This window comes from Dromiciops gliroides, chromosome 3 (assembly GCF_019393635.1).
Source record: "Dromiciops gliroides isolate mDroGli1 chromosome 3, mDroGli1.pri, whole genome shotgun sequence".
Classification (NCBI taxonomy): domain Eukaryota; kingdom Metazoa; phylum Chordata; class Mammalia; order Microbiotheria; family Microbiotheriidae; genus Dromiciops; species Dromiciops gliroides.
The window spans coordinates 483,758,790-483,771,820 of NC_057863.1; the positions used below are offsets into that span (position 1 = coordinate 483,758,790).

At 37.2% G+C, this 13,031-nt stretch overlaps 1 protein-coding gene across 5 annotated transcripts in view; it reads left to right on the top strand.

Moving 5' to 3' along the window:
- ATP8A2 (ATPase phospholipid transporting 8A2) overlaps window positions 1–13,031 on the top strand; it is a 787,448-nt gene that overhangs the window by 506,563 nt on the left and 267,854 nt on the right. For all 5 annotated transcript variants that reach the window (XM_043998327.1, XM_043998326.1, XM_043998328.1 and 2 more), the window contains exon 27: window positions 2,855–2,965. In XM_043998327.1, coding sequence (XP_043854262.1) covers window positions 2,855–2,965 — 111 coding nt within the window. The remainder of the gene's footprint in view (window positions 1–2,854; window positions 2,966–13,031) is intronic.

Sequence of the window (13,031 nt, forward strand, 5' to 3'; positions counted from 1 at the left end):
ACTTGCCCAGGGTCACACAGCTAGTAAGTGTTAAGTGTCTGAGGCCAGATTTGAACTCAGGTACTGCTGACTCCAGGGCCGGTGCTCTATCCACTGCGCCACCTAGCTGCCCTAAACTATCTTTTCTAACCTTTTTGAATCCACACTCCAACCATTGCTACTATCCCTGCAGCGATAGCTTCTCTTTCCTTTCCAACCTCCCTTCTGGTGGCACACAGCTTTGTTTGCTGTCTTTGTTACTAAATAAATGAGGGTAGAATTGTATCCCTAGTCTATGCCTTCATGCTTTCCTCTAAAGAGAGACATCCCTGCCAAGAAAATCATGCTTCTACCTTTTTTTGAATCTGTAAAAAAAACTTATTTTCATGTTAGCCATATTGAAAAAGAAAAAACAAAACCAAAATAAAACAATTAAAATAAAGAGTTTTTTAAAAGTATGCTTCAATCTGCATTTAGAGTTCATCAATTGTTTTTTCTAGAGGTGGACAGCATTTTTCATCACATGTCTTTCACAGTTGATCATCATAACAATATTGCTGTTATTGTTTACAATATTCTCATGGTTCTGCTCACTTCCCTTTTCAAGAGTTCATGTAAGTCTTTGCAGGTTTTTCTTATCTTTTTTCTCATTTAGAATTTTATTTTCCCCCAATTACGTGTAAAAACAATTTTAACATCCATTTTTAAAACTTTCTGTTCCAAATTCTCGTTCTCCCTTTTCCAACCCCCCCTTTAAAAACTCAAGCAATTCAATGTTATACATGTGTAGTCATTTTGCAGGTTTTTCTGAAAGCATCCTACTCATCATTTCTTATAGCAAAATAATATTCCATTATCATCATAACCACAACTTGTTTAGCTATTCCCCAATTGATGGGCATCCCGTCAATTTCCAATTCTTTGCCACCACAAAAAGAGCCGCTATAAATATTTTATACAAATAGGTCCTTTCTCCTTTTCTTTGATCTCTTTGATTCCCTACTTTCTTAATGTTCTTAAAGCACCTCAAGAAAAGTAGAATTTTGATTTAGGATTTTTTCCAGAAGGTAAATCACTGCAAAGCTAAAAATTGTGACATTAGAGATGACTCAAGCAGATGTTCTCTGTGCTCATTGATGTTTAATGTCAGGGGTCTGGGTCAAATGCAAACTTCCTTTATATTTGTTTTAGTTAGTTATTTTATGATTCCCTATTCTCCCCTGGAATCCTTAATGAGCCTTTATGGAGAGTTTTATTTTTCCATATGTGCCTACTCATGGCATTTGTGCATCAAGATTTTCTGTTGTAGAGTAAGATACTAAGGTACTATGCATTACACAAATATTTGGCAATAGTTCATGAGAATATGGTCTCACACTAGACAGAAGCATCTCTCCCTACATGTTATCCTTAGACTATATACTTCCTTCTCTTACTCGTATTGCTTTGAATCCAGAACTTCTTTTTTAGTTTTAAAAAAAATCAATTGCATTTTAGCAGTAAACCCAAACTAATAAAAGGTTCACAACATCCAGTGAATTTTAAAAAAATATTCATAGACTGTCAAATATAGGCCGATCGCCACTGCTAGGTACACAATGGGGATTTGAAAAACACTGTACTCTTGTACTGCCTACAGCAGTTGTCTGGGACAGAGTCCTCTTGACCCTTAGCCCAGAAGTAAGGGATTAAGGTTTTTGTTAAGGAAACTAAAGGGGGAATTGGAGGACCCTGTGTAAAATATATTTAATCTAAAACTGTAATAGGGAGAATGAAGTTAGTTGGTCTTAATGTATTCATGCTAGAACACTCAAAGAGCCTAAGAATCTCAAAGTGATCACCCTTAAAGTTTTTTGATGCAGTAGAAAGGAAGAGAGTATTCATGCTAGAACACTCAAAGAGCCTAAGAATCTCAAAGTGATCACCCTTAAAGTTTTTTGATGCAGTAGAAAGGAAGAGAGCAAGCTTGACAGTCTTAAGGATAGATAATTTGTCCATGTGGTAGCAGTCAAGGAATGCCAAAAAAGGCCCCTGTGCCAAGGTGAGATTTCATTCTTTCATATTTAACATTACCCTTTCCTTACAAGCCATTTTCAAAGTGCTAGTGCCCCTGAGAAAGATAACTGCATTGTCACCATCACCCTGTCACCTTATTATAGTAAATTAGTTAATCCGTATGCCTTTCTTAATTGGCTAGACCTCTGGATTTGCGTTAAGGTACAAAAAATGGATGTGGGGTAATAATCATTTATTTATTTATTTTCTGTTTATTCATCCATTCATTTGTTTATTTATTGGCATTTGGCCTTCTTGATGTGTTTTTCCTGAAGGCTTAGTCCTAGGAGATGGAGGAATCTCTGTTTCCCTGGTTAGGAAAGCTAAGGCAGAGTTATTTTCATTTGTCCCGGGTTGTACAGAAAGTTAGTGGTTGAACTGGAACTTTCCATTCCCTCTAAAATGCTATTCTCATTAAAAGCTGAAGACTTAATCCCTCTTCCAATGAGGAAGGTCCCCAAACCCTGTCATTTAAAATATGCAAATCATAGCCCAAGCAGCCCTTAGCAGCTTTAAGGCAAAGATGTTAAATGCTTAAGTGCTCTCAGAAAATGGAGATTAAGTAATGGTTTTAGTTTAACAGGGTAACTTATTGTCCTGTTGGACACTGCACCCCCCTCCCCCTTCCCCAAGTGAATTGGAGTTTGCTAATCTTTTAGGTTTAGGCCTAATATAAGGACCTTTGAACCTTCTGCACAAAAGGAAAACCTTGGACCCAGCAGTGAGAGGCCTGAGATCTTTTAAAATACTATTAAATGATATATTATGAAATGGTGAGCTCTTACCTTCATGAATTAACTGTTACTTCTCTCTCTCTCAGTTTGCCTACTTGGAGAAGCTTCTGTTGGTGCACGGAGCCTGGAGTTACAATCGAGTGACCAAATGCATCTTATATTGCTTCTACAAGAATGTGGTGCTTTATATTATTGAGGTAAGGATGTGAAGAGATGAGCCTTTGGCAGGGGGTTTAGTAGCTGGAGAGTGATTTAAACCATGGGGAAGGGGGGATATTTGTAAATTGAAATTAATCGCAGTGAAATAACTTGTTGATATGAAACTATTTGTAGAAAGATGTAATTCTAATATGTTGAAATAATGTTGGGATACAAGTAACTTGTTTTGGAGTCATCCTGGACACCCGTGCTGAATATGAATGCCTGGGGAATCGGCCATCGATGCACAGCCATCATGGTTTGGAGAAGACTCACCCAACACCACTTTGGGGACCATTCCAAGCATTTTCCTCTAGCAGTGTTTTTGCTATCCTCTTAACTTCATCACCTGCATAGAGAGAGGATGAAAAATAATTCATCTGCCTCTATTTTTAGACCATTATGTAGGAACATCTAGGTAAGCCCTGAACAGTAAGTGGCGAAGGCTCATACCTGCATGTGGCGCCCCTTGTGGCCATCATGTAGCCTGCATTGGTCCAGGTCAGCTTCTGAGCTGACTTTGAAGGAACTGGTTATTTTTATCATTGAGCTTGCCTTTTTTCTCCTCAATTGCTGTTTCTGGTTGTGTCCTGAGTACCTGTATGTGTGTATGGTCAACAGTTTACTTAAATATATCCAAATGAGCCCAGGTTTTGTTGTCAAACTGATTCTAGGATGCTGATAGGATGGTAAGCTCATTGAAGATCAAAGGCTGTAAAAGTACCAGGCCTGGGGTCCATTCATGGGTCAATTTCTGTGGCAAAGCTAATCTAGCCTCTTAGCTACTAAATACTATTAGAGGCAAACTCTACCAATGCTAAAATCATTGACAGTTACTAATAACTCCCTGAAGCCAACTTTTTTTGAAGCTAAGCAAAGTGATAGTTCTCACAACCACACAAAGTCAAGTTGGATTTCCTGCTTCTGTGAAAGTCCCTCATTTCAGATGCAAAGTAATGTGGCTTTGTGGCAATAGTGGAGTATGCATATCCTTGCCCAGGCACACTTGTTTAGAAAACAAGACCCCTCTTTCTTACCTATACTAAAGCTGAGGTAAAGGAATCTTCAAAATATCTGCCATTTTTTCTGATGAAATAGTGACAGAAAACAATCCAAGAGTTCCTTCTCCTGGGGAAACAAATAAAGAGAAAAACAAGTGATTCATTTTAGAGCGGTGGTAGCAGTGGGAACAAAGTTTATTCTTACTGGGGCTCTTAACAACAACAACAACAATGATAAGAATAAAAATAATAGCTCTTACTATGGGCCAGCACTGTACTAAGTGTTCTATGATTATCTTATTTAATACTCACAGCAACCCTGGGAGGTAGGTGCTATTATTATCCCCATTTTACAGATGAGGAAACTGAGGCAAATAGAGATTAAGTGATTTGTGTAGGATCATAAAGCTATTAAGTACCTAAGCCCAGATTTGAACTCTGGTCTACCTGATTCCAAACTGGGCAGTCAACATTAATAATGAATCAGATGTTTTAGCATGCTTTAAGGTTCCCAAGTCAGTCATCAGTCCTTTTTCAGTCATGTCCAACTCTTTGTAACCCCATTTTGGGTTTTCTTGGCAAAGATAATAGAGTGGTTTGCCATTTCTTTCTCTCTCTCATTTTACATATGAGGAAACTGAGGCAAACAAGGTTAAGTGACTTGCCCAGGGTCTCACACAGCTAATGTCTGAGGCCAGATTTGAACTCAGATCTTCCTGACCCCAGGCCCAGCACTCTATCCACTGTGCCACCTAGCTGCCCTAAGGTTCACAAAACATTCTACAAATGCTGTTTTACTTGATCTTCATATCAGTCCATTTTACAAATGAAACACTGGGGTGCAAAAAGGTTCATTATTTGCCTGGGTCATAGAGCTATTAAATACTAGAAGTCATATTTGAACCCGGGTCTCCCTGAGTCCAAGTGTGGTACTTCGTAAGTTTATATGACCCTGGAGTAGACGGTTTGCTTATCTTTTTGGGCAGTGAACTAATAATCCTCTTAGCCTTAATAATTAGTGCATCTATTATTTTATGGCCTTGAATGGTTTCCCCTGAAAATGATAGATGCAGATAATTAACACAGCGTTTTTAGAAACAGCTATGATACTATGTGATATGATCCAACTGTTCTCATTGTCTCATGATAAGGTTGTATAAAACCAAATGTTAGATCATTGGCTAATATTTCCCCTATCTTAACTGAAGTATTTCAGCTTGATGATTCTTTGGTGAGGTGATTGCCAGGATATGGCAATTCTATATAAATAGAAATTTCTATATAAATATAAGAATAGGATTTGTTATTATTAAAGAATACTACATGTTACTTTGAAAAGAAATTATTAAAGCCCTGGAAATTAAGTTGGTTTTACTTCTTTAAGAAAATTCCTTTTTTTTTCAAGGTCTTTTGCTTTCCTGTATTATGTAAATATATGGTAAATACTCCCTAGGAAAAAATCTTAAATGAAGTTTGGGATGAGAGGTTTTAGTCAATGTACAAAAAGCTTCAAATTTAAAATGAAAGATAAAAGAAATATATTATTGATTTGTCCATATTTCTCACGTCCATTCTTGCTTGAAATGTTAAGTTCTTATAGGGACATGGATCAAAGGATCATAGATTTAAAACTGGTAGGAACCTTAGAGGTCATCTAATCTAAGTCTCACAGGTTTGATCTTTTTATTTCTTCCCTCCTATTTGTAGCCTCCTTTGAGCCCCTAGAAAATGTTTTCTTCTCTGCCTTTGCAGCTGTGATAGGAGTGACTGACTCCCCATATGTCACTTAGGGTAGTACATAATTAGATTGAAGTAATTTAAGAGACTCCCAGTGTCCACCCCCACACTTCATCACAAATTTCATGTACATTTTAAGCTGACAGAGCTGTTGGCTTTGGGAAGTTCCTTATTTATCTGGTGTTTCCCATTATCAACCAATTACAGATAGTCTAGACTCCTTATCTAAACATTCCCCATTAAGCCTCTTACTCTCCTTGGGTTCCTTCCTACTCATTTACACCTACTATCTCACCCATGCTTTGTGGCTCTAACTGGGGGATGAAGATGAGGCTGTAAAAAGTCTAGGGGCAGCTAGGTGGCACAGTGGATAGAGCACCGGCCCTGGAGTCAGGAGTACCTGAGTTCAAATCCGGCCTCAGACACTTGACACTTACTAGCTGTGTGACCCTGGGCAAGTCACTTAACCCCAATTGCCTCACTAAAAAAAAAAAAAAGAAAGAAAAAAGTCTGTTCTGACTTAAAATGCAAGTGAAACTTAAGGTTTAAAGAGTACCACATAAGCACTTTGAGGCCTGAAATCTTTTGCCAAATAACAATTTGTTTAAAACCAACTTTAAAAAATAATTTAAAGCAACACAAGAAATTAAGAAAAAAGCTATTTAGATTTCACTGTCACCTTGATATTTAGCTTCTTATTGGTGTTTCCAAAAGATATTGCTTTGAAAGCCCCAAAAGAAAAATATGTGACTAGCCCATAGATTGTTTTAGAGTAAAATGTTTGCTTCTATGATGTTTTAAAAATAAATTTTCATTCATATTATTTGTTTTTACATCACCTATATTTACCAAAACACCTCCTACTCCTCCCAAAGAACAAACCCTTTTAGCAAAGAATAAAAAAGATGGAAAAAGTGGTTCAGAAAAACTAATTCATTTACTGAGAAAGTCTGTTATAAACAATGTTCCACACCTATAGTTATCTGTCTCTATAAGGAAGGGAAGAGGAGAGGGATACCTTCTCATCTCTTTATTTTGGGGTCAAGCTTGATCATTATAATTTCTCAGCACTAACTTTTAATTATATTTATATTGTTATAGTCATTGTATAATAGTGTTTTCCTGGTTCTGCTTATTTCACATTGTATCCATTCATAGAAGTCTTCTCATACTTCTCTATATTAATTATTCATCATATTTTATAGCACAGTAATATTCTTTTAAATTCACATATCACAACTTGTTTATATATTTTCCAATCAATTGGGTAGGCATCTGCTTTAATTCCTATTCTTTGCTACTACAGAAAATGCTACTATACAATTTTTGATGACTGTGGGACTTTTCTTTTTGTCATTTATCTCCTTGGGGTATATATGAGTAGTAGTAGAATCTCAGTGTCAGAAGGTATAAATATTTTAGTCACTTTCTTCATGTAACTGTAGTCAGGTAGGTGGTACAGTGGGTAAGAGTCCTGACCCTGAGTCAGGAACACCTGAGTTTAAATGTAGTCCCAGACAATTATTATCTGTGTTATGCTGGGCAAGTCACTTAACTGCTCTCTGCCTTAGTTTCCTTGATTGTAAAATGATAATATTAGCACCTACCTCCTAGGATTATTTTGTTTGTTTGTTTCCCTAGGGTTATTGTAAGGATGAAATGAGATAACTATGTACAGTGCTTTGTAAACCTAAATGCTAGCTATGATGATAATAATCATAATATGAAATTCTGAATCATATTTTCAGAATCATTAACCCAATTCACAATTCCACCATCAATGGGTTAAGGTGTCTGTATTTCCCACCCACCCCCTTTTTTGTGGGGCAGTAAGGGTTAAGTGATTTTCCCAGGGTCACACAGCCAGTATGTGTCAAGTGTCTAAGGTCCCATTTGAACTCAGGTCTTCCTGAATTTAGGGCTGGTGCTTTATCCACTGTGCCACCCAGCTGCCCCCCTCAACTCTTTTAGTGTAGACCATTCTCTCTTGTCATCTTTGCCAATTTACTAAGAGGTGAAACATCAGAGTCATTTAGATATGGATATGGATATAGACATTTCTCTTATTAGTGTTGAGACATTTTATATAAAGATTATTCTTAATCATAATAATAGCTCATTTTTATATATTAGATTGAAGTTTATCCTTCATCCATGTCCCTTAACAGAATAAATGGAGCAGATTTGCTGTGGTGATTTCCTCTTAGCCAAATATGATGTCATTTCTAAAACAAAAATCTCTTCTTATCCTCCAGGAAAAAAAACCTCTTTGCTATTTAGTTATTAAACATAATTAAAATAAGTAAATTGAACATGGATTTTTTTCTCTTGCCTAAAACTCTATTTATATGCTCATTATAGAAAAAAAGCTCTCGACAACACCTGTTCTTTAACCATATCTTCTAAAAGAAAACTTATTTTTTTAATGTTTTTTAAAAGGCTGTGATATTGCCCTATTATTATTCAGTTAATTATTCAGAATGCCCTAACTAGTTTCTATGCCATAATTTATTATAAAGTTAAGCTTCATTAAGGGTTAACTAGACTTTCGTGGTCTAGGCTGGGAACTGGACCACCATTATAATAATATTTCTATGAGAAAAATGCATTTTGAGTTCCAAAATTAGAAACAAACTTGTAATTGTTATAAATTGAGGATTTCTTACAGTCCATGGGGGAGGTACTAAAGGCCTAATCTATGATGGTGGTATCAGAGATGAAAAGGAAGTGATAAAACAATAACAAAGATCAAGTATTTGTTTCAAGTAAAGAGTTGTTTTAAAAAAGGAGCTTTTAATTCAGTACCTTCATCATTTCCCTTTACTTTTAGAGCATAAGCAAAGCAAAATCAATAACAAAGATGAATTTTCATTTTCCAAGAGCATCTAAAACATACACATTGCTGTACACTCTTATTGTTATGTCTATGTGATGTACATCAATTGATTTCCTTAGGCCTTGGGTTCTAAGGGCCTGATTAACTGCATGATATCTAGAATATATCTGCAGTGTCATTCATTTAGGAGTCTTACTGTAATACAGATTGTAACCCATCTGTGCCTTCTCATCCTATTCACCTCTTATCCACATCCACCTAAGAATTTACCATAAGTGGACTACCTAACTTGCTAGAGGCCTTCCTCATTCTTTCCTGACTTCTTGAAGTTAGCAGTGAAAGCACTCTGGCTAACTATCTGCTTGACCTCCCTGGTTCTTGCCCCACTTAATCTAACCTATCTTCTCTTTCTGCCATACCATTATTTGACAGTATCCTTCTCTTCTCTCATTTGGGGTTCTTTTTTTTCCTTAATGTTACAAGTTGCATACTTACAGTATGCCTTTCCATTGCCCTCTGTGTAATGCCCACATTTTGACTTCCATAGGCAATGGTGTTCCACATTTTGCTGATGAATAGCAACACCAGTAAAAATGTTTGTATCAAAAAAAAAATTACTTCTGGGGCAGCTAGGTGGTGTAGTGGATGGAACACTGAACCTGGACTCAGGAGGACCTGAGTTCGAATCCTGCCTGTTACTTATTAGCTGTGTAACCCTAGGCAAGTCACTTAATCCTGATTGCCTCCCCCTATCTTCCCCCCATGCCCCACACCCATAAAAAAATAGCGCTTCTGCCTATCTTTTGGGCAACACTTAGGATAGGACACTTGGAATCAAAAGATGAGCTTTGCAGTTTTTTTTGGTTTGGTTTGGTTTGGTTTGGTGAGACAATTGGGATTAAGTGACTTGCCCAGGGTCACACAGCTAGTAAGTGTTAAGTGTCTGAGGCCAGATTTGAACTCAGGTCCTCCTGAATCCAGAGCCGATGCTCTATCTACTGCGCCACCTAGCTGCCCTTTGCAGTTTCTTGAAAGCAATCCATTCTGGTTTCCTTCTTTTCAACTCTATATGTATTATCTGTTTCAGATAGACATCCTGCTGGATCAGCTCTATTGGGTGTCCCTATAGATGCATGTTGAAATATTGACTATAGACATTCTTCATCCATTTATTTGGTCTTTCCTGTTTAAATGGGTAGGCCAAGCTACTTTAAGTGATTATAGATCTCTCCCAAAGGACTCTGCCAATCAACACGGTATCATCCCCAAGCTGGAGTATCTGACCATCCATAAGAGATCCCTTCTCAACCTAGGCTCTGTATGGAGTCCTCAGAATAGCATATACTTTTGGCAAGTGTACACCTCTGTGTTTCACACTGATGCTTTTTCTCATAGTCATATAACAATGACCTGGAACAAGGAAATAGAGCATTGCTCTTTAGAGATATGTAGCCCCTTCAATATCTACCAACCCATTTTACTAATTGGCTAAACTGACTAAGGTCTTTGGGGCCATGATGAACACCCAGATGAGCCAAAGCTGAACAGGAGATACAGCTCTTCAGACCCGACAGATTCTTTACATGGGATTCAGTGCCATCTACTCTTCTTTCAAACTTGGGCTCATAAAGAGCTATGCTATTGAGTGCAATATTTGTCCTTGTAAGAGATTTTATTTTGTTTCTTTGCTTTTTGCTCTCTGCCTCATTGACTTTACCTTAACAAATTCAGACCCTGCATTTGGAATCAGCCCTGAATAGTTGGCTCATATATTTATAGATTCTACAATATAACATCAACAGCATTTTTGTTTGTCGTCTTGAAATAAATTCAACGTGAGTCTACTTTATTAAGTACCTACTATGTACAAAGCATCATAGTGTTGATGCCCTTTGAGCCTAACCATTATATACTAACACTTCTTTAATCACTTTTCGAATAGATCTCCCATTATATTCAAAGAATAAATTAACAACATTTCATAGAATCATAGACTAAGAAGGGGAAGGAACTTTAGAATGCAGTTCCACTCCCGTCATTTTATATATGAGGAAACCAAGGCTCAGAAGCAGAAAGCCTAAGGGAAATATGAGTCATTGTAAAAATCACTACTTCATAGGTCAGTAATTATGTTGGTATGCATACTTCTTCCGTGGATACAGATCACAACCCCACTCTAACTTGGCAGATATTTTTTCTGAGTTCCTGGAATTGAAAAATTGATTACTCTCTGAAATCAACATGATGATAAGCTTCTAAAAATCTGGGTAGGCAACCCATTGCTAGGCCCAACCCCAAATTTTTTTCAGCTTGGAATAGGGCCTGCCAGAGTTTATACGTAACTGATGTGATTTTCCAGAACCCATGGTTACCAGCTACATCCAATTAAAATGTGAACTCTTTGAGGGCAGAAATTCGGTTCTTTTTTTTTTCTTTTTTGGGTGAGGCAGTTGGGGTTAAGTGACTTGCCCAGGGTCACACAGCTAGTAGGTGTCAAGTGTCTGAGGCCAGCTTTGATCTCAGGTCCTCCTGAATCCAGGGCTAGTGCTTTATCCACTGCTCCACCTAGATGCCCCCGGAGATTCACTTCTTCCTTTTTTTATATCCCTAGTGCTCAGTACGACATGTAAAGTACTTCATAAATACTCGTTGATTGAAACCATAGTAAGATATTTGAGAGACACTTTATTAAATGGTGTATAAAAATACCTTGTATAACATTCTTGAAATTTTGTAAAAGGGGAAGATAAAAATATATAGAAATATCTGAAAGGCTTTTGGAGAAAAAAAAGAAGGAAAATAATCTTTGTTGCAGATTGGGTTTTGACTTATTCAGTTTAATCAACATTTTTAAAGCATCACCTATGCGCAAGACCCTGTGTTAGAGAGGGGAAAGACAAGATGGTTCATTCTTTCACTGAGTTTATGTTCTGGGGGAGGGAGGGCAGAGTGCAGAGGCAGATAATACAAAGGAATTTGAAGAGTTGGAAGGAAATCAAATACTAAGAGAATAAGAAAAGGCCTTGTGTAGGAGATAGCGCATGAGCTAAGGCCTGGAGAGAATGAGGGATTTCAAAGGGCAGTGGGAGAAGAGGATAGAAGATCCTTTGCATGAGGATATCGGAATAACACAGAGCTACAAGAATGATAGATAATGTCATGTACATAGAATAGTAAGTTCAGTAGATCTCTTTAGACAGGTGGGAGTCAGATTTTAAAGCGCTTCAAATGCCAGACCAGAGAGTCTGTATTTTATCCCAGAGCCTATAGGGAACTACAGAAACTCTGTGAGCATGGAGGAATGTGATCAGACTAGTGCTTTAGTAATATCAGTTTGGTAGCTGTGTAGAGAATGGATTGAAGGAAGATACTAGAAGAACGGAGACTGACTACTTTGGAGGCCACTACAATCATTCAATCAAGAAATGATAAGAGTCTGAACTACGGGGGTGGCCTTAGAAGTAGAAAAGAGAATAAATTCCATAGTTGTTACGGAAATCAAGTCTTGGAGGCTAGCTTGATTGGACATGGTATGTTAGGATGAAGGCCGAGTTGAGCATAATTTCCCTTGCAGAAAACAGGAGTGCCAATTAAACAAATTGACAGTTGTATACCAGACTGTGAACCTGTTTACTCAAAGCTGACAGTGACAAATGGCTGTTGGGATTTGGCCTGTCCTTTAGTTCAATTAAACTAGTACCTGGAGACGTGTGTGTGTGTGTGTGTGTCATAGTGTTTGCCTCTGTACACATGAGTATAAGGATGCTCTCTGCTCTAAAACAAACATTCAGTACCCACATTGCTTGCTTAGCAGGACTTTGTAAACCTAGAAACTTGTGTTGTCTGGAATCTAACTCATGTTGATAAAGGTAGAAATTAATTTTATGAAAAAAAAAATTAGATTTTTAAAACCACATGAAAATCAGGGGAAAATAGAACCTTACTCTTATGTGGTTTTTAATGTGGAGAACCACCTAAGATTACTCATGAAAATCTGGACTAGCATAAAACAGCTAAAAAAAAAGAAGGAAAGAAAAGAAAACTAAGAAAATAGAACATTTCGAGAAGTGGATTAAGTACTAGGCAATACTTGCCAAATTTTCATTTTCTATCTATCTCTAAAAAGTATGATGAAGTATGCTTTATTCATATCTTGTCAGCTTAATCCAAAGAAGTCTCAAAGGTGGCTGTACTCTTTGATTTTTCTTATGCTGAAAACATATTCACATTCCCTTTAGCTGTTTTACAACTCCATTTTTTCTGTTGGGGCTCTGATGGTTTTTTCCCTTGCATTTCAGCTCCCTGTTGTGTTAAAAAATAAAATAATTCTCAGGAAATGGCTTGTAGGCTTGCCCCTTCCTCAGCTTTAATCCACGATTGACTTCTTGTTTGGGGAGTCTTCATTTAGTATGTTAATCCCCAGAGTTGCTGAGGACTTAGTTACAGAGATAAATCCAAACTAGTTTCTATTTCCCTAAAGTAATGCAGATT